This window comes from Nannospalax galili, unplaced genomic scaffold, assembly GCF_000622305.1.
Source record: "Nannospalax galili isolate Female #2095 unplaced genomic scaffold, S.galili_v1.0 scaffold321, whole genome shotgun sequence".
NCBI classification, from domain to species: domain Eukaryota; kingdom Metazoa; phylum Chordata; class Mammalia; order Rodentia; family Spalacidae; genus Nannospalax; species Nannospalax galili.
Genome location: NW_008345972.1, coordinates 3824436 through 3843396, shown reverse-complemented (window position 1 = coordinate 3843396; position 18961 = coordinate 3824436). Strand labels below are relative to the sequence as shown.

At 45.0% G+C, this 18961-nt stretch overlaps 1 protein-coding gene across 5 annotated transcripts in view; it reads right to left on the bottom strand.

The window, feature by feature from the left end:
- Positions 1-18693, bottom strand: part of Klhl22 (kelch like family member 22) — a 40122-nt gene extending 21429 nt beyond the window's left edge. For 2 of the 5 annotated variants that reach the window (XM_008842289.2, XM_029567867.1), the window contains exons 1-4: positions 18460-18564; positions 13949-14211; positions 5958-6123; positions 2212-2930 (exon numbers count right to left, since the gene is read on the bottom strand). In XM_008842289.2, coding sequence (XP_008840511.1) covers positions 2212-2930; positions 5958-6123; positions 13949-14175 — 1112 coding nt within the window. In that variant the 5' untranslated portion in view covers positions 14176-14211; positions 18460-18564. Of the gene's footprint in view, positions 1-2211; positions 2931-5957; positions 6124-13948; positions 14212-17807; positions 18033-18123; positions 18234-18459 lie in introns of those variants that run through there. The other 3 variants (XM_008842288.2, XM_029567866.1, XM_008842290.3) reach the window with 3 other exon arrangements.
- Positions 18694-18961: the final 268 nt, after the last annotated feature.

The window sequence follows — 18961 nt, the reverse complement described above, 5'->3', positions numbered from 1 at the left end:
ATCTTATTCTCTTATATTCTGAGAGCTCATAGATTCTAAGACTGGTAAACTATGAAAGGTGAATAGGGAGAAAGAACCAAATTTAGAACATTCAAATTGTAGAGTTCAGGAAATACAGTGTCACATGCTTATAATCCCAGCACTTGGGAAGTAGAGGCAGGAGGATCAGGAATTCAAGGTCATCCCCCATTACTTAACAAGTTCAACCAAAAACACAAATCAAACAAACAAAAAATACACCCCCCCCACAAAAATCAAACATAAAAAGTACACAGACAGAACCCATGCTAGGCCCTGAGTTAATACTGAACTTTACCCTCAGCCTTGGAAGTTCTGAGTTGGTTAGATGGATGAAGCTTTTTCTATAGAGATGACAGACACCCTGGTCCTACCTTGAAAATCCTGTTCCCTTGATACCACCTGGCATGGTGAGCTAACTCCAAGCTCCCAAGGGCCAAAGGTCAGTACTCTGGAGAAATCTGCAGCTCTATGAATTGCTCATGGTCTTGGCCACACAGCTAGAAACTGAACCCTCAAGAAAGAAGCTTTCAGGCTTGACCAGGGAGAAGCCAAAGACAGCTATACTCACTGGAGACAGTATTCAGATAGGAAGGAAATGAGTTATTTCTGTCTTTCTGAACTCTTAACTAACTACAATATATTATAAACAGGTTAAAAAGTCTCACCAGAGGGGCTGGAGAGATGGCTCAGCGATTAAGAACACTGGTTGTTCTTGCAGAAGACCCGGGTTTGAATCCCAGCACCCACATGGCAGCTAACAACTGTCCGTAACTCCAGGCCCAGGGGATCCGACAGCCTCTTCTGATCTCCTTGGGCATTGCACGACACGGGTGCACTTACCTACAAGCAGGCAATACATGCATACACATAAAATAAAAATTAAAAAAAAAAAGTCTCACCAGGGACTGGAGAAATGGTTCATCAGTTAAGAGCACTGACTGCTCTTGCAGTCCCAGGTTCAATTCCCAGCACCTACATGCTGGCTAACAACCATCTTTAATTCCAGTTTCAGGGTGATCCGATGTCCTCTTCTGACCTCCACAGCATTGCACAACACATGTGCACTCACATACATGCAGGCAATACACTCATACACATTAAAAAAAAGTCTCACCAATTTATCAAGGTTGACTGCTTCCTCAGGCCAGGAGACCAAAAAGGCCCAAGGAATGGTGGTCTTCTTCCTAGTCAGGATCACTATGCTTGATTCAAGTGGCAGGGCCAGGTCAGACCCCACCCTCACCCTTATAGCCAGAGACAGAACATGAATATTAACATGAACTAGGTCAGTACCCTGCCCAGATCTGCTCTCTATAGCATCAGCCCTTAGCCTCCAGTGTGTGTGTGTGGGGGGGCTTCCTACATGCACCAAGTATGATGGCGAAGCCCCTCGAAATCTATTCGCAGCTGAGGCCACTGAGAACTTGAACTAATGTCTCTTGTTCTGTCCAAAAAAATGGATCTTCAGGATCATAGTCTAATTGACTGGTAGAACTAAAAGCATCCTGGAGATCACAGTAGTCCACAAAATCCCTCTTGGAAAAGTGTCTCCTTCCAGAGTATCTGATGAATACTCACTGACCATAGGGCCAAGGGGGAATTTAGCAGGAGGCTCAACAATGCTTGCTGGTCCTTCCCATTTCCCTATACTCAAATGTGGGCTCCCGCAGGCAGCAACCAGAAGACATTCTCCAGGCCTACAGTTAGGGAGAGTAGGAGCAGACCATACCAGCAAGGAAGCTGAAACAAGATTTGGACGCGCTAGACAGAACAAAATGGCAGGAACAGCTGTCCCAGTCCATGCAGCACTCTCCAGCTCCTTCCTACTGTAATGCATGCTCCACAAACACAGGCAGCTGGAGTGACCTGTTCCAGACAGCAAGGGTAGCCAGGATCCAGGATAAGTAGGTTTCTGGGTAGCAAGGATAGAAAAAGGCAAGAAAGCAATTCTGATGCCCTTTTTCCTTATTTCACTATGGTCCACCTTCTCTGAATTCATCTAGATTTTATTACATGAAACAAGTGCACCCCAGAGAAGCTGTAATGCTCATGCAGAAGACAGATGGGGGAAAGGTCTACAGTGGTGTACCCCTGATAATATATCTCCTGAACAGCTCTCATAGCCCACAACTCCTGCACCATGATGGCACCTGCAGATAAAGGCAATGACAGACAAATGCCCTTTCCTACCTCCAGCATCGAGACTCAGCTCGGAATCCTTGGACATTATTGTCCCCTCCAATCAAGTACACAAAGTTATTGAGTACTGCGATGCCCTGGTTGGACATGCGGGGAGCCAGAGAGGCAGTGAAGTGTTTCCACTCTCCCAGCAGGGGATTCAGGTACTTGGCCTGGTCACTGAGGACTGTAGATGGTGTGGAGTGAATGCCCCCAAAGCCCACGACACATTGGAAATCTGAGCGCAGCTCTGTTTGCGGGCCCTGAAGGCTGGGCTGCAGGCTCTCATTCCGGTGGTACATGAGGGCACTGGCCACTGTGTCCCTCAGCGGGCTAGGACCGAGTTTGTCATGCAGCCGCTGGAGGACCTCAGCTTCCATCAGGGGAAACCGCACAGTCTCCAGGAGCTTGGGGGGCTCATGTAGTGAGATCTGGTCAGCCTGAACCTGCTCTGGGGGGTAATGGTAGAGCAGAGCCCCTTCATACACCTCAGTCTCACAGGACACCTCCAGGCGATTGCTACTGAGGAGGGAGTAGACCTTCTCCAAGGGAAGCTGGCGATACTTGTCAGTCCTCGAGAAGGCCACAAAGTTTTTGAGGATGTAGGTGTCCAGCTGTTGGGTCAGGCGGCTTAGGTCAAAGAGCTCTGCCAGCCGGTAGACATCAAGGATGTTCTCCTCATCTACCCAAGACATGAGGAAGTCACAGCAAAAGTGTATAATTTCTGGGATCTGTAAAAAGAAGGACATCTGTTCAAGCCTGAGCTGGAGAACAGCATTTGAGGTGAGAAACAGGATGACAGCAGAAATCAGACTAAGATAGCTGGTTAGTCCCTGTAGCTGGCCCTCTGGGGTTAGGAAAAGCAAAGTGGAAACTCCCCTTAACTGTCCCCAACCTTTCCCAACAGAGAAAACTGCTGACTTAAGTTTAAATCCTGGTATGGAAACATAGAACTTTTTTTTTTTAATTTATTTTTTTTTAATTTTATGTGTATGAATGTATTGCCTGCATGTAGGTAAGTGCACCCGTGTTGTGCGATGCCCGCGGAGGTCAGAAGAGGCTGTCAGATCCCCTGGGACTGGAGTTACAGGCAGTTGTTAGCTGCCATGTGGGTGCTGGGATTAGAACCCAGGTCTTCTGCAAGAACAACCAGTGTTCATAACAGTGTTCTTAACCACTGAGCCATCTCTCCAGCCCCATAGGACATATTCTTAACCCTCTCAGTTTTCTTATCTATAAAACAATAAAGTAAGGAAGATCAGCCTGAGGATGTGTGCACAAAAACCACATGACACAGAACTCCTGATTTTGGCACCTCTCTTATCAAAAGTACTCCAGAAAAGCAAAAAACAGCACAAACTGTCACTGTGTCAGACATTCCTGTTGAGAAGGGGCACGTGACCACTCCCTGCCACCACCTTGTTACTCTTTAGAACAATCTACCTTTCCAAAAGGTGCATGTGTATCATACCATACTTTCTGAGGTCAGAGGACAAGTTGGGGGGAGTATGAACACAGACCTTTTGTGATTATTTACATCGTACTTAACATATAGAGCTTTTGTGATTATTTACTAAACAGTAAGGTACATGGGGGGAGTGTAGCTCGGTGATGAAGAGTGCTTACATAGAGCATCACATTAAAACAAAAACCTACACTCTGGATAAAAAAGTATTTAAATAATAGTAATAGGGCCTATGAGAAGGATCAGCAGGTAAAGGCGCTTTTATCTATGCCTGACAACCTGACTTTGATCCATGGGACCCACATGGTAGAAGGAAAGAATCAACTCCCTCTGACTTCTACACATGCCATAGCTCCTATACCCTTGTCCAATCCATAAATAGATATAAAAAAATTAATTAAAAACATAATAATTGGCCAGGTGTAGTGGCACAGGCCTTTAGTCTCAGAATTCAGGAGGCAGAAGCAGGTGGACCTCTATGAGAAAGATTGAGGCCAGCCTGGTCTACATAGTAAGTTCTAGGCCAACTGGGGATACAGGAAGACTCTGTCTCAAAAAACCAAAAAAATTAAAAATTAGAAATAATAATAGGTGTGTTGATCCACACCTTTAATTTCAACACTTGGGAGGCAGAGGTCAACAGAGCTCTGTGAATTCAAGGCCAATCTGGTCTACATAAAGTTTCAAACGAATAACAATAATAATAATAATAATAATAATAATAATAATAATAATAATATGGTAGCAGTGGCAAGTGGATCTCTGTGAATTCAAGGACAGCCTGGTCTACAGAGCGAGTTCAGCATGGGGATTTCTTACCACCACACTGGGTTTTTTAAAAAGTATTTTATTTATGCTGGGCATGGTGGTGCATGCCTTTAATCCCAGCACTTGGGAGGCAGAGGCAGGTGGATCTCTGTGATTCAAGGCCAGCCTGGTCTACATAGTGAGTTCCAGGACAGCTGGGGCTAGAGGGAGACCCTGTCTCAAAAAAAAAAATTTATTTTTATTTTATGCATATGAATATATTGCTTGTATGCATGTAAGTGCACCCATGCCGTGCAATGCCCATGGAGGTCAGAAATGGGCGTCAGATTCCTCTACAACTACAGTTACTGATAGTTGTTAGCTGCTGTGTGGTTGCTGGGAATCAAACCTGGGTCCTCTGGAAGAGTAGCCAGTGCTCTTAACCACTGAGCCATCTCTTCAGCCCCCAAATTCAATTTTTTAGTGCTGTTTTTCTCTTTCTCCTCCCTTCCCTAACTCACACCAGGCTGGCCTCAAACTCATTATGTAGCCAAGGATGACTTTCAACTCTTGCCTTCCTGAGTACAGACGTTACAGCCATGTGCCACCATGCTCTGTTAACACAGAACTAGTGATCAAACCCAGGGCCTTGTGCTAGTTAGGCTAGCACTCAACCAATTGAGCTTTATCTCCAGCCCCACTATCATTTTCAAGAAAGAAGAGGTGACTCAGTTAGAATGGGTCTCTAACTGGCAAGTCAAAGACACCTGCAGGCCCTCTATAACCAATACCTATACCACCAAGAGTCATAGAATCTAAAATACATTATCGAAGTCTCAGAAAATTTTCTGAGTTGTGAAGGAAAATATGCATTTGAAAGAGAAACAGTTTCACAGAAAAACTGTTACATGTTACTGACACGTACCTATAATCCCAGCTACTCAGGTAGTTGAGGCCAGATTGTGAACTTAAGGCCTGTATAAGCAACATGATAAGAGATGACAGTTGGTGAGCAGAAATGGCTTGTGTGCACAGCAGGGCAAGGAATTCTCAGTATCACCAGAAAACATAGCACACAGGCCATCACAAAAGTTGGGTTGGCCAAGTTAGGATATTTTCCTAGCAAAGCAATCAGGCCAGAGGAAGGAAGCAACCAAAAAAAAATGAAAGGACAAACTAGGGATGCTTGCTCATGCCTGTAATCCCAGCATTCTGGAGGTTGAGACAGGAGGACTGCTGTGAGTTGAAGGCCATCCTAAGCTATACAGTAAGTTCCAGGTCAGCCTGGGCTACAGAGTGAGACACTATTTCAAACAAAACAAAACAAGTAAGACTATGGAAAAAGGGTCAAGGGCAGAAGGAGGGCAAGCCAGGGCCAAGGGTCAACATGAAGGTGCCTTCTCTGTTCTGTGCCATTCCTCACTGCTTGATGTCCTTGCCCTCTTGACCTACCTCATACCAATGCAGCTGTCCAGCAGCCATCATAGGTGTTAGGGGAAACTCCCGTGGTGTATGAGTCTGCCTTGCTCAACAGGGTAAGCCTCACCTGAAGTTGGCAGGCAGCAACCAAGGTCTCTTGCACATTGCTCAGGCTGAGTTCTAGTTCAGAAGTGTATATGAAATGCAAGATTTGGCACATGGCATTGTAGGACACACCGTGGATCAGGACTTCTTCCTGCTCCATCTCCTTCAATCCTCCAGCAAACATTCCTCTGCAAGGCAAAGAGACAAGGCATTTGGAGTCAGGATACTAATTATACCACAAAAAACATTCAGAAAGGACCAAATGCTAGTGGCAGAGCTGGATGGCAGTCTGCATGCTGACTGCTCTGTGCTCTGAATAAACAGTCTGCAAAGGGGGCAGTCCATGGAAGGAGCCTGACCAAGCCTGAGCACTAGAAACACCTGGCTCCCTTTGCTCAGGCTCCTGGGAACCCTACATGCACTTTTCCTACAGAGATAGTTCCTAAAGACATCTCAAAGATGTTAAAAACAATAAATGAATGTTCAGAATGTTCAACCTTGAGCATTATAGTATTAGCTCCCCACTCTCTCCCTAAATCTAAACAATGCACCACATAAAACCACTTCACAATTTCATTTATAAAAGGAAATTCTTGCCAGATGTGGTGGTGCACACCTTTAATCCCAGCAGTTGGGAGGCAGAGATCTCTGTGAACTCAAGGCCAGCCTGGTCTACATAATGAGTTCCAGACCAGCTGGGGCTAGAGGGAAACCCTGTCTCAAAAAACAAAACAAAAAACAAAGTAAATTCTTTAAGAGAAATAAGTAAATATAAACCAGCTTATTTCTTTATTTATTAATTCTTGAGTGTATGTGCTTGTGTGCCACAGCACACACGTGGAGGTTAGAGGACAACTTGCAGGAGTTAGTTTTCTCCTTCCACCATGTGAGCCCCAGGGATCAAATTGAAGTCTCCAGGCTTAGTGGCAAGAGCCATTACCCACTGAACTATCATACTGGACCTATTTTTATCTTAAGCTTTGATTAAGATTTAATCCTTGTTGCAAATTACATCCTTTGAGCAACATGACTTAGAAAGCCTTGAGGGTCTCTTCAGAGGCCTAACAAACCCCCAAAGTCCTATAGACCAAACACAAGTCAGTTAAGTTTACTAACATTTTACTCTGCATTTAGCCAGCCTCTTGTAGTTTCCCCACCATTTTATAGTGGTCTAGACTTCCCAGAACTGTGCTACTGCATGTACTTCCCTTGTCTGATTCCTCTGTCCAGACCTCCAGGGGGCTGGCAACAGCAGGAACACCATGAGCACTGCCCCCTGAGCAGGTGTGGGCACTTGGGCGGACACAGATTCAACTACCATAAGAAAGGATCACTGTGTGACACAGACCTATAATCCCAACTCTCAAGAAACAGAAGTTGGAAAAATGCTCCCAGTTTTTTTTTGTTGTTTTCTGTTTAGCTTTGGTGTTTTGTTTTGTTTTTTTTGCCAGGGTCTCCCCTAGTCACAGCCCACAAGAAAGTTGCTATGTGGACCATACTGGCTTTGATCTCATAGAGATCCTCCTGCCTCTGCCTCCCTAGGGCTGGGATTAAAGGTGCAGATCACCACCCCCAGTGTTAGAAATGTTGCCAAGTTTTAGGCCAGGCTTGTTGTCAACACAGCAAGTTCCAGACCAGCCAAGGCTACAAACCAAGACCTTGTCTCAACAGATACAAACAACTACTAGCTGATGAGTGGTTTACACATGTAATTATTCCAGCACGTGGAAGGCTGAGGCAGGCAATTGCTGCAAATTTGAAATCAGCCTGGGCTACACAGTGACTATGAGGCCAGCTTGAGCTAAAAACTAAAATCTTACCTGAAAAACCCAAAATTAAAGCTATACATGGTAATACACACCTGTAATCCCAGTCAAGGAATCAAGAGTTGAAGACCAGCCTGGGCTACATGAGATTCTGTCCCTCTACTACCACCACCTCCGAAAAAAAGAAAGAATGAACAATAGAAAGGATCCACTGCATGGACTTTTGACTAGATCTAGAATTGAGGAAGAGGAGGGGGGAAGACTAAGACAGTTTAAAGACTATTTTAAAAATCAGAATATAGATTCAATATCAGGAAAAATATAAAATGATTATAAACTTTATTTCCTCCCTTTTTGGTCTGGGTTGTTTGTGTAGGGGTTTTGGGGGATTTTGGGGTTTTTTTTTTTTTTTTTTTTTGAGATAGTCTCATGTAGCCTAGATTGGCCTAGAACTCAAACTCAGTATGTAATTGAAGATACTCCTCCTGACTCTACCACCCAATTACCACCTTGCCCAGTTTATGTAATACTAGGGATCAAACCCAGGGCTTTATGCAAGCTGGGCAAGCATTCTACCAACTAAGGTGTATCCCCAACCCAACTAAATTTTCCTAGACTCAAAATGGTATTATAAATGTGTAAGAGAACATCCTTAGACACACTGAAGTATTTAGAAACAAATAAAATGTCATGGTGTCTGCAGTTCCTCTAAAATGAATCTTACAAAATGTACATAACCGATGAATCTAGGCTAAAGGCACAGATGTTCACTGTGCTTGCCTTTCAACTGTTCTAAAGGATCAACATCATTCAAAAATAAAATTCAGGTAGAAAAAAATTCCCCAAACAAAAATAACATATTCAGCTAATCCTTTGAGTGTGTGTGTGGTGTTTTTTTTTTTGTTTTTTGTTTTTTTTTTTGTCTTTTTGAGACAGGATCTTCCTGTAGCCCCAGCTGGCCTGGAACTCACTATGTAGACCAGGCTGGCCTTGAACTCACAGAGATTCCCTTGCCTCTGCCACCCAAGTGGTGGAATTAAAGGTGTGCACCACCATGCCTGGCTTCCTTTTTGTTTTCACTTTTACCAAAAATTAACGTTTTTAAAAAATGGGCATTTATTTTAAGCCGGGCGTGGTGGCATACACCTTTAATCCCAGCACTCAGGAGGCAGAGTTCAAGGCTACCCTGGTCTACATAGTGAGTTTAGGACCCCTCACCCCCAAATGGACATTTATTCATTTTGTTCCTCTGTTTTGCAACAGCATTTTCCTAGGTAACCCAGGCTGGCCTAAAACTCACAATCCTCATGACTCAGCTTCCTGAGTGCTGAGATTATAGACTGGTACTGCCATATCAGGCTCAGAAATGAACATTTCATTCTTATACATTTACAACTTTCTCATAACTCAAATTATGGTAAAAATATAAATTTTAAAAGGAGGATGGGGATATAATTGAGTGGTAGAATGTTTGCTTAGCATGAGTGAGGCCCTGGGTTAATTCTCAAGCATGGCAAAAACAAAAGCAACCACCATTAGGAAAAGAAGGAAGGCAGGGAGAGTAACAAGTGTTGACGGGGACATGGGGAAATCAGAACCACTGGGCATTGTTGGTAGGAATGTAAAATGGTGCAACTTCTATGGTGATTCCTCAGAAAATTAAAATCATAATTATCAAATGGATCCACCTATCCCACTTTTTGATGTCTAGTCAATCTGGTCAAAAGAGCTAAGTGAAAATAATCTCAAAGATCACATACACATGTTCATAGCAGCACCAATCTCAACAGCTAAAAAGTAGAAGCAGCCCCAATACCCAAAAACAAATAAATGGATAAACAAAAAGTGGAGGTAAGGTGTGGTGTCACAGGCCTTTAATCCCAGCAGAGCAGGCAGATCTCACTAAGTTCAAGGCCAGCCTGGTTGGTCTACACTGAGAGTTCCAGACCAGCTAGGAATACAGAAACACTCCCACCTCAAAAAGCAAACAAACAAAAAAACATAAAAAGTGACATTTCCTCACAGTGGAATATCATTCAGCATTAAAAAGGAAGGAAATACTGTCACATTTTGCTAAGTGAAATAAACCTGTCTCAAAGACACATACTGTGTGATTCTATCAGGAGGTACCTAGAGTGGTCAAATCAGTAGAAATAGAAAGTAAAATGGTAGTTCCCAGGGCAGGTGAGGAGGAAATAATGAGGAACTACAGTTTAGTGAGTATAGTTTCAATTTTTCAAGAAATCCTTCAGAGACTTTCCACAATAGTGTAACTGTGCTTAACAGTACAGAACTGTCCAGTTAAAAATGGTGGGACATCGGGGCTGGAGAGATGGCTCAGTGGTTAAGAACACTGGTTGTTCTTGCAGAAGACCCAGGTTCGATTCCCAGCACCCACATGGCAGCTAACAACTGTCTGTAACTCCAGTTCCAGGGGATCCAACAGCCTCTTCTGTCCTCCATGGGCACTGCACGACACGGGTACAGTTACCTAACATGCAGGCAATATACACATACACATTAAAAAAAAAAAAATGGTAGGACAAGAGCCAGTGAGATGGCTTAGCAAGTAAAAATGCTTGCTACTCAGGGACCCACAAGACAGGAGAGAATCAATTCTTGCATGCTGTCCGCTGACCTCTACATGTATACAGTGCTACATGCATGTTCACATGTGCACACACACACATACAGAAAAATATTTTTTAAATCCTTTTTTAAATGGTGAAGGTGGGAGATAAGATTTGTAAGCTCCAGAGAGGGGTTCTCCCTATCTGAGGCCACTTGCTGTCACCTTTACCATGTCTGATCAGAAGGCAAAACTCTGAACCAAGAACTTCAAAAATAAGAGACTCGTAGGTGGAGAGATGGTTCAGAAGTTAAGAGCATTTGCTGCTCTTGCAAAGGACCTGGGTTCAGTTCCCAGCACCAACATGGAGGTTAAGAGCCACCCTGAAATCCATCTGATGGAGGATCTGATGTCCTCTTCTGGCTTCTGTGGGCACTGCATATGCATGGTGTACTTATCACTTTTTAAAAAAAAATTTTTATTTTTGGAGCTGAGGACCAAACCCAGGGTCTTGCACTTGCTAAGCACTCTACCACTGAGCTAAATCCCAATCCCTACTTTAAAAAAACATTTTATTTATTATTTTTATTTTATGTGTATGAGTGTAAGTGCCGTGCCATGCACAAGGAGGTCAGACACCCTGGAACTGGAGTTATGGATGGCTGTTAGCTGCCATGTGGGTGCTGGGAATTGAACCCAGGTCCTCTGCAAGAGCAGTGCTCTTAAACTGCTGAGCCATCTCTCCAGCCCTTTATTTTATTTATTTATTTATATTTTATTTTAAAAAATATATTATTTTTATTTTATGTGTATGTGTGTATTGCCTGCATGTAGGTAAGTGCACCCCTGTCGTGCAATGCCCTGGAAGGTTGGAAGAGGCTGTCGGATCCCCTGGGACTGGAGTTACAGACAGTTGTTAGCTGCCATGTGGGTGCTGGGATTCGAACCCAGGTCTTCTGCAAGAACAACCAGCGTTCTTAACCACTGAGCCATCTCTCCAGCCCCAAAATAAAAATAAATTTTAAAAAGTTAATAAAAAAATAACATCTGAGGGTCTAGACCAAAAGAAAATGAATATCAGGTTTGAAGTCAAGATGACAGACATGGTAAGAATAAACAGTTTTAACAAAGAGAAAGCATTTTTTTTTTTTTTTTTTTTTTTTGAGACAGGGTCTCCCTGTAGCCCCAGCTGTCCTGGAACTCACTGTAGACCAGGCTGGCCTTGAACTCACAGAGATCCGCCTGCCTCTGCCTTCCGAATGCTGGGATTAAGACAACAAAACAGGAGCTGGGAGATGGCTTAGTTAGTAAAGTACATGCTGCATAAGCATGAAGAAAAAGCCAGACATGGTAGCATGTCCCTGTAAGCCAATGTTGGGACAACAGAGACAAGAAGATCCCTGGGGCTTGCTGGCCAGCCTGTCTAGATTAATCAGTGAGTCCACGTTCAGCAAGAGACCATGTCTCAAAAAAACCCCCACAAAAATACAGTGGAAAGGGGTTGAGGAAGATATCCAGTGTTGAGTATATACATGTGTGCACACATACACCAACACTTATACACATATAAAATACACATAGAGGGGCTGGAGAGATGGCTCAGCGGTTAAGAACACTGGTTGTTCTTGCAGAAGACCTGGGTTCAAATCCCAGCACCCACATGGCAGCTAACAACTGTGCATAACTCCAGTTCTAGGGGATCCAACAGCCTCTTCTGACCTCCGCGGGTATTGCACGACACGGGTACACTTACTTACATGCAGGCAATACACACGTACACATAAAATAAAAATAATGCACATAGAAAAAAAGCCATGGCTATTGAATATTTGTGTCATGACCACTGTGATGGTTAATTTTAGGTGTCAACTTGACTAGATGAAGGAATACCTAGAGGAATACCTGTTTCCAGAGGAGATTGGTGTGAAAGTCAGTGGACTGAATGGGAAGACATATTTTTGTCTACTTCCTTGGGACATCTGAACTCAGGCTCTCTGACTTTGGACTTACACCAAACTCCCTGGGGTTCTCAGGCCTTGAACCTTAGACTGAGAATTACACTGTTGGCCTTCCTGGTTCAAAGGTCTTCAGATTTTCCCTGAACTACACCTATTGATATCTCAAGGTCTTCCACTCATAAGTGGCTTGTCACAGGATTTCTCAATCTCCACAACCATGAGTCAATTGGAGATTTTCTAATCTCCAATATATTGATATTGTGTTGGCTCTATCTGAATGGAGAATGTTGACTAATAACATAAGTTAGGAATTGCAACAGAAGTGACAGATTCCAGCCCTAGTATGTGAGACACACAAACCCCAGTTCTTCCTAATGTGCCAAGTACTGACATATAATCATACAGGAAGCCATAACAAACACTGGAGGGATTATAAAGCCTATTAGGAAGGCCAGAGGCTGACAACACCTGAGGATGGTAGCTATAAAACAGAGGGTAACTGTTGGCATCATGTAGATATGTGGACAATATATATATACAGTAATAACTCCCCAGCTTTGGACCATAGTATTCAGAGGGTACCAGAGGAGAGAAACCATGGCTCACGTGAACCTCTTAGAGCTAGCATTATAATGGGTGAGGGGTAGTGAAGGACTCAAGGTAAACTGTTAAAATATCTTAAAAGCAGGTGTATACTGGCCGGGCGTTGTGGCACACGCCTTTAATCCCAGCACTCGGGAGGCAGAGGCAGGTGGATCTCTGTGAGTTCAAGCCCAGCCTAGCTTACATAGTGAGTTCCAGGACAGCTGGGGCTACCAGGAGACCCTGTCTCAAAAAGATCAAAAAATAAATAAATAAATAAAGCAGGTGTGTGTGTGTGTAAAAACAGAAAGCAGTATGGCAAAATATTAGTAATTACTATGTATTCTGTAATTCATTACACACTATTCTTTCAACTTCCATAGATTTTAAATTTAGAGTAAAGTGAAAACTAAACCTGTTTCTCACAAAGATACTGCATTTGCAGTAGAACATTCATTTTATAAAACAGAACAGTACAAGTAAAGTTAATCATGATTAAGTTCTGAAAACAGAGAACATTCCCAACAGAGAGCCAAACTGAAGTACAAACCTCTTCTGTATCAGGCTTGTTGATGGAGTCTCCACAGCAGACAGCAGGAGAGACTCCAAGGAAAGCAGACCAAGTCACCTTAAGTGCCAGCACTCCTGCCTAGTGAAGTCAGGATGACCTGTGATCCAGCCTTAGAAAAAGTTATAAGGAGAGGGGTTCATGATGCCCCTTCCTTCCTTGAGGATCTATAGTCAGTTAATGGTTGCTGAGGGAGGGAGAGACATTTTCTTAAGTGGAATAGCCACTGGCAAGGTGTTTATGCTTCTGTATACTTACCCATGTATAAATTCAAAAAAATTTTTTAGGAAATAAGAAAGTAGAGAGGGACTAGTTGGGAAGAAGGGGATCAGTGGGGGTGGAACAAGAGGGAGTCCTGGGGATATGATCAAAACATTACATACATGTATGGAAATGTCACAGTAAAACCTATTATTAAATCTGTGAGTTCAAGGCTAGCCTGGTCTACACAATGAGTTCCAGACCAGATGGGGCTACAGGGAGACCCTGTTTCAAAAAGATATATATACACAATATACAAGTAATATATGCTAATAAAAACATTTTGAAAAATAGGTATAAATAGCTTACCTGAAGTAATCGCAGGATGCAGCCAGCAGGATGCGATGAGCCTCGATGTGTCTCCCCTCTACCACCAGGACAACATCAAAGAGGATGCCACTGTCCCGCAAAGCAAGGAGCCCCCGGAGCAAGGCCTGGGAGTGCTGCGCACTTCGATAGGTGTTGCTGACACAATGCGAGTGGGGAGGCTGTGTGGGCAGCTTGCAGAGCTGCGCAAACTCCTGCTCCTCTGCCATCCTGACAACCACACCAGCCCTCACCACTGTAGTCAGCTGCAAGATAGAGGGAACAAGGAGTGAGCAGACAGGTGGCACTGGAGCCACGTACAGGCTGACAGCTTTGCACCTTGTGGCACTTGCTGCTACGACTTCCTCCAACTCACCTGTGGCTTTCCTGTGAACCCAAAGCCTCTATTCCCTGTTTTCTCCCAGCCCTGGTCACACTTGGCCTTCTTTCTCATAACCTGGGTCTCTTTAGTCCCCCAAGGTTCTTCATCCCATCAAGCTACTTGGGAGGCTGAGACAAGAGGATCACAAATTCCAGGCCAGCCTAGATAACTTAGAGAGACCCTGTCTCAAAATAAAATTGTAAGAGGATCACTCTAAGATAGGCCTCACTTGCCTAGCACATGTAAGACCTAAGTTGTGATACCTAGCACAGGAAGTAGGGGGAGAAGGGTTTTAGGAGAAGACTCAGGGAGGATAGAAAGACGTAAAAAAGAACATGGGAAGAAAAAGCAGCCTCTCACCCCCAACAGGTTTATGTTTCTCATTGGCTGAAAGTTAAAAACTTCAACACAACTGACAAAACACCAAGGATAGCCTAGAGACAATAATCCCCTTTCTGAGAGATATCTAAAACAAGAGTGTTAAAACAGCCAATGAACTTTGCTTAAGGCTAAATGTATGAAGTCTTTGAGTTTATCTTTTATCAGCATTTTCTTTTTTTTTTTTTTAAAGTCTTTTTGAAACAGGGTCTCCTTGTAGTGGCCTTACAACTCAAAGAGATCCACCTGTCTCTGCCTGGGACTAAAGGCATACACCACCACACTGGGCAACACTCCTTTCTTATCCCTAACCCTGAACAATGCACCTTATAAACCACTTTACAATTTCATGTACAAAGGAAATTCTTTAAGAAAAATAATTAACCCCAAAATGAGTAATAAGCCCACTCTTTAACTTAATTTTTAAAAACTGTGTATGAAGCCAGGCATGGTGGTGCGTACCTTTAATTCCAGTACTTGGGAGGGAGAGGCAGGCGGATCTCTGTGAGTTTGAGGCCAGCCTGGTCTACACAGCAAGTTTCAGAGCAGCTGGAGCTACAGGGAAACCCAGTCTCAAAAAGACCCCCACCCAAAATTATGTATGTGCCGGGTGTGGTGGTGCACACCTTTAATCCCAGCACTTGGGAGGCAGAGGCAGGTGGATCTTTGTGAGTTCAAGGCCAGCCTGGTCTACATAGTGAGTTCCAGGATAGCTGGGGCTACAGGGAGACCCTGTCTCAAAAAGACAAAAAAAAAAATTATGTATGTGCATATATGTACAGGTACACACGCAGAGATGCCAGAAAAGAGCTTCAAGTGTTCTCTACCAAACTCTTCACATATTCCTTTGAGGCAGGGTCTCTCCCTGAACCTGGGGCTCATATCTGAGCTAGGCTGGAAGCAAGCAAGACTCAGCAATCCTCTGCCTCCCTCAGAGCTGGGGTTACAGGTATGCTGGACACTCAAACTGTGCACTACCACGCCCAGCCTCCATAACTTAATTTTCAAACTTTGCTTTATCTGGACTGTAAATGATATCCTTTGATGACTGCAACTTAAAAAAAAATCACAAAATTTTCAGGCGGTGGTGCACACCTTTAATCCCAGCACTTGGGAGGCAAAGGTCGGTGGATCTCAATTCAAGGCCAGTCTGGTCTACATAGTCAGTTCCTGCACAGCTTGAGCTGCAGGAAAACTCTGTCTTTAAAAAAAAAAAAAAAAAAAATCAGCCAGGTGTGATGGCGCACGCCTTTAATCCCAGCACTTGGGAGGCAGAGGCAGGCAGACCTCTGTGAGTTCAAGGCCAGCCTGATCTACACAGTGAGTTCAGGACAGCTGGGGCTACAGGGAGACCCTGCTTCAAAAAGAAAAAAAATCACAAAATCATAACTAGCTATTGTTTTTTTATTTATTTAATGTATTTTTTATTTATTTAAATATGTATTTATTGAGGCAGGGTCTCACTACGTAGCCCTGGCTGGTTTGGAACTCACTATGTAGCCACATCACACATTTTAAGGTCAAGATTATCCTCTAAGTCGGGTTTAGTGGCACAGATCCGTAATTCCAGTACTTAGGGGATAGAGGATGGGAATTAAGAGATCAAGGTCATCCTTGGCTGAATAGGGAGTTTGAGGCTAACCTGGACTACAGGAGACCCTGCCTCAAAAGAAAAATTACCTTCTAATAATTTGATCATAATGCTCAAAAACTGCAAACTGATTTAAAAAGAAGCCTTAGAAACTCAACCAGGAAAACAAATCTACTACAAACACCCTTTTGCCAACACATACACTAAGAATGAACCATAAACAACTGTGCACAGCCAGCTACCTGAGGCCAGGAAGTGGCCAGTCTGGATACTAAGATGTAGCCTTTGACCAACCACATGCTTTCTTAGCACAGAACAGTCATTCAGAAGGCCATAAACATCTACCTTCTCCTCATGCTACCTCACTTTCCCACCCCAATTCCCTACTGTCTTTCAAAGCAAATATGAAAAACAGGGCCAGTGAGAGATGGCTCAGCAAGTAAAGGAGGTTTGCTGTAGAAACCTAGAGACCTAAGTTCAATCACCAGATACAACATTAAGGATGGAAGTAGAGATTGGACTCTAGGAAAGCTGTCCTTTGACCTCTGCTCAAGGGCCATGGAAACTCCCTCCTACCCCATGCACATCGTGTACACATACAACAATTATATATAAATATATTATACACACACACAATTTATACTCATTTCTGTGCGTATGCCTATGTGAGTTAATGTGCACTACATGCATACAGGAGCCTGGAGAGGCCAGAAGAGGGTGCCAAATCCCTTGAAACTAGACAGGCAGTTGTGAGCTGCCATGTAGGTACTAGGAACTGAATGAACCCAGGTCTTCTTCAAGAGCAGTAAGCTCTCTGAACCATCTCTCTAGTCTCAACGAATTTTTTTTGGGGGGGGGGGCTTTTTGAGACACCACGACCAGCTGTTTTTGTTTTTTGAAGACAAGGTTGCCTGTAGCCCCTGCTGGCGTTAAACTAGTTAGGTAGACCAGGCTGGCCTCTGTTTTACAGAGCCCCACCTGCCTCTGCCTCCTGAGTGCTGGGACTAAAGACACGGCTACATGACTCAAATTCAAAAGGTATAAAAGTAAATATCACAAAATTAAACTTGCCTTTCCCTCATGTCCCAACCAGTTCCTCCCCTATACAAAGCCACTACCTCACTTTCCTACGTCCTCTTATAGGAGGTACTGAAAGCGAGACTAATGAATGCCGATCTGCAATATTCCTCCCTGCTTTCCATTAGCTTTTCTTATAACTCCCTACAGTTCCCACAGGCCATCGTATGTATACACGTTTTATATAACCAATCCTAGTCAAGACAGCTGTGTTTCCTCCCATTGTTTGCTACTGCAAACAGTTGTGCACAGAAAAACATTTTAGAGGAATCTTCATCATTTACTGAAAAGATATCCTCAATCCTAAGACCCAAATCAACCAGTATCTGTCCTCAACGCATCTTAATCCTTGGCAATAACATGAGCAACAAAGGAAAAGGGGGCAGCTTAGAAAAGAAGAGCGAGCGGGTGCAAATATCTATGAGGGTAGGAACCTCCAAGCGGTGCGCCCTCGCTCTGTGGACTGTCTTCCCATGGCGCAGATTAGGAGCATCTCCGTGCGCCAGGCCTGACCCGCGAAGCAGCCCCAAGCAAAGGGTGGCGCCCCACCGCGCCTGGCCCGGGTTCGTTCGTTCTGCCAGCGCAGTATCTAAAACGATCTAAGCAATGCGACCAGGATGAGGTCGATTCTTCACGGCCTAGGCGACTCCGCACTGACAGCGTGAGCGCCACGGCTTCTCCCGGGCTGTCCGGCAACAGCCCCCGCCCTCGACCATAGCCCTGAGACTCCGCTCCGGGACCCACGCTCGCCTCAAGTCCGAGGTCACGCGGCCCGCGGTTGCCAGGCCCGCCCCGCCCGCCTGTTGCAGGTCCCACTCGCGCAACACCGAGGGTCGCGGTCCCCGGAGGGAGGCCACGCTCAGTCGGCGACAGGGCCCGACCGGCCTGACGGCAAGGACCATCGTTCTCCCCATCCGCGCGGAGGCCCGCGACCCACGGCCCCCGCCATAGAGCCAGCGGCCAGAGCCCGGATGCCCGGGGGTCGTGCCCGCCGGCCCCGCCACGTCAGGCCTCCGGCTCGCTCGGGCCGCCGCCCCCGCGCCTCCGGCCTGCGCCAATCCTCGTCCTGCCTCGCCCCTCGCCCACCCGGAGGCCGCCGCCTGTCTGCCGCCGCTGCCCAGAGCTTGCAGCCGGAGCTCCGCGAAGCAGCCCGCCAGGCCCACACAGCCCACGCCTCACAGCTGACCTGGTGCTGCCGCAAGCTGAGGCCGCACTCTCAGGAAGCGGGAGACAGGGCGGAGCCTTGGTGGTCACGTGGGGCACCGCGCCGGCGCAAGTGGACGCCAGGGGGCGCCGGCGGGGCAGGGCTGAAGTGCGGCCGGGGGACTGCGGGACTGTGGTGGCTTTTAGAGAAGGACCACCTTGAAGGTCGCCTCCTCATCTGGCACTGCGCCTACCACCTGGAGTGGCGGAACGAATGAATGAGTGAACAAGGAACGAATGCCTTTTGGAAGTGTAAATCTACTTCCTCCTCTTACCGTCCCTCCCTCCCTTGGTATATCGTATTCCCTCCCTCCACTCATTCATTCATTCCCTTGTTCCTTCTCTTTTTAAAATATTTTACTTACTATTTTTATTTTATGTGTAT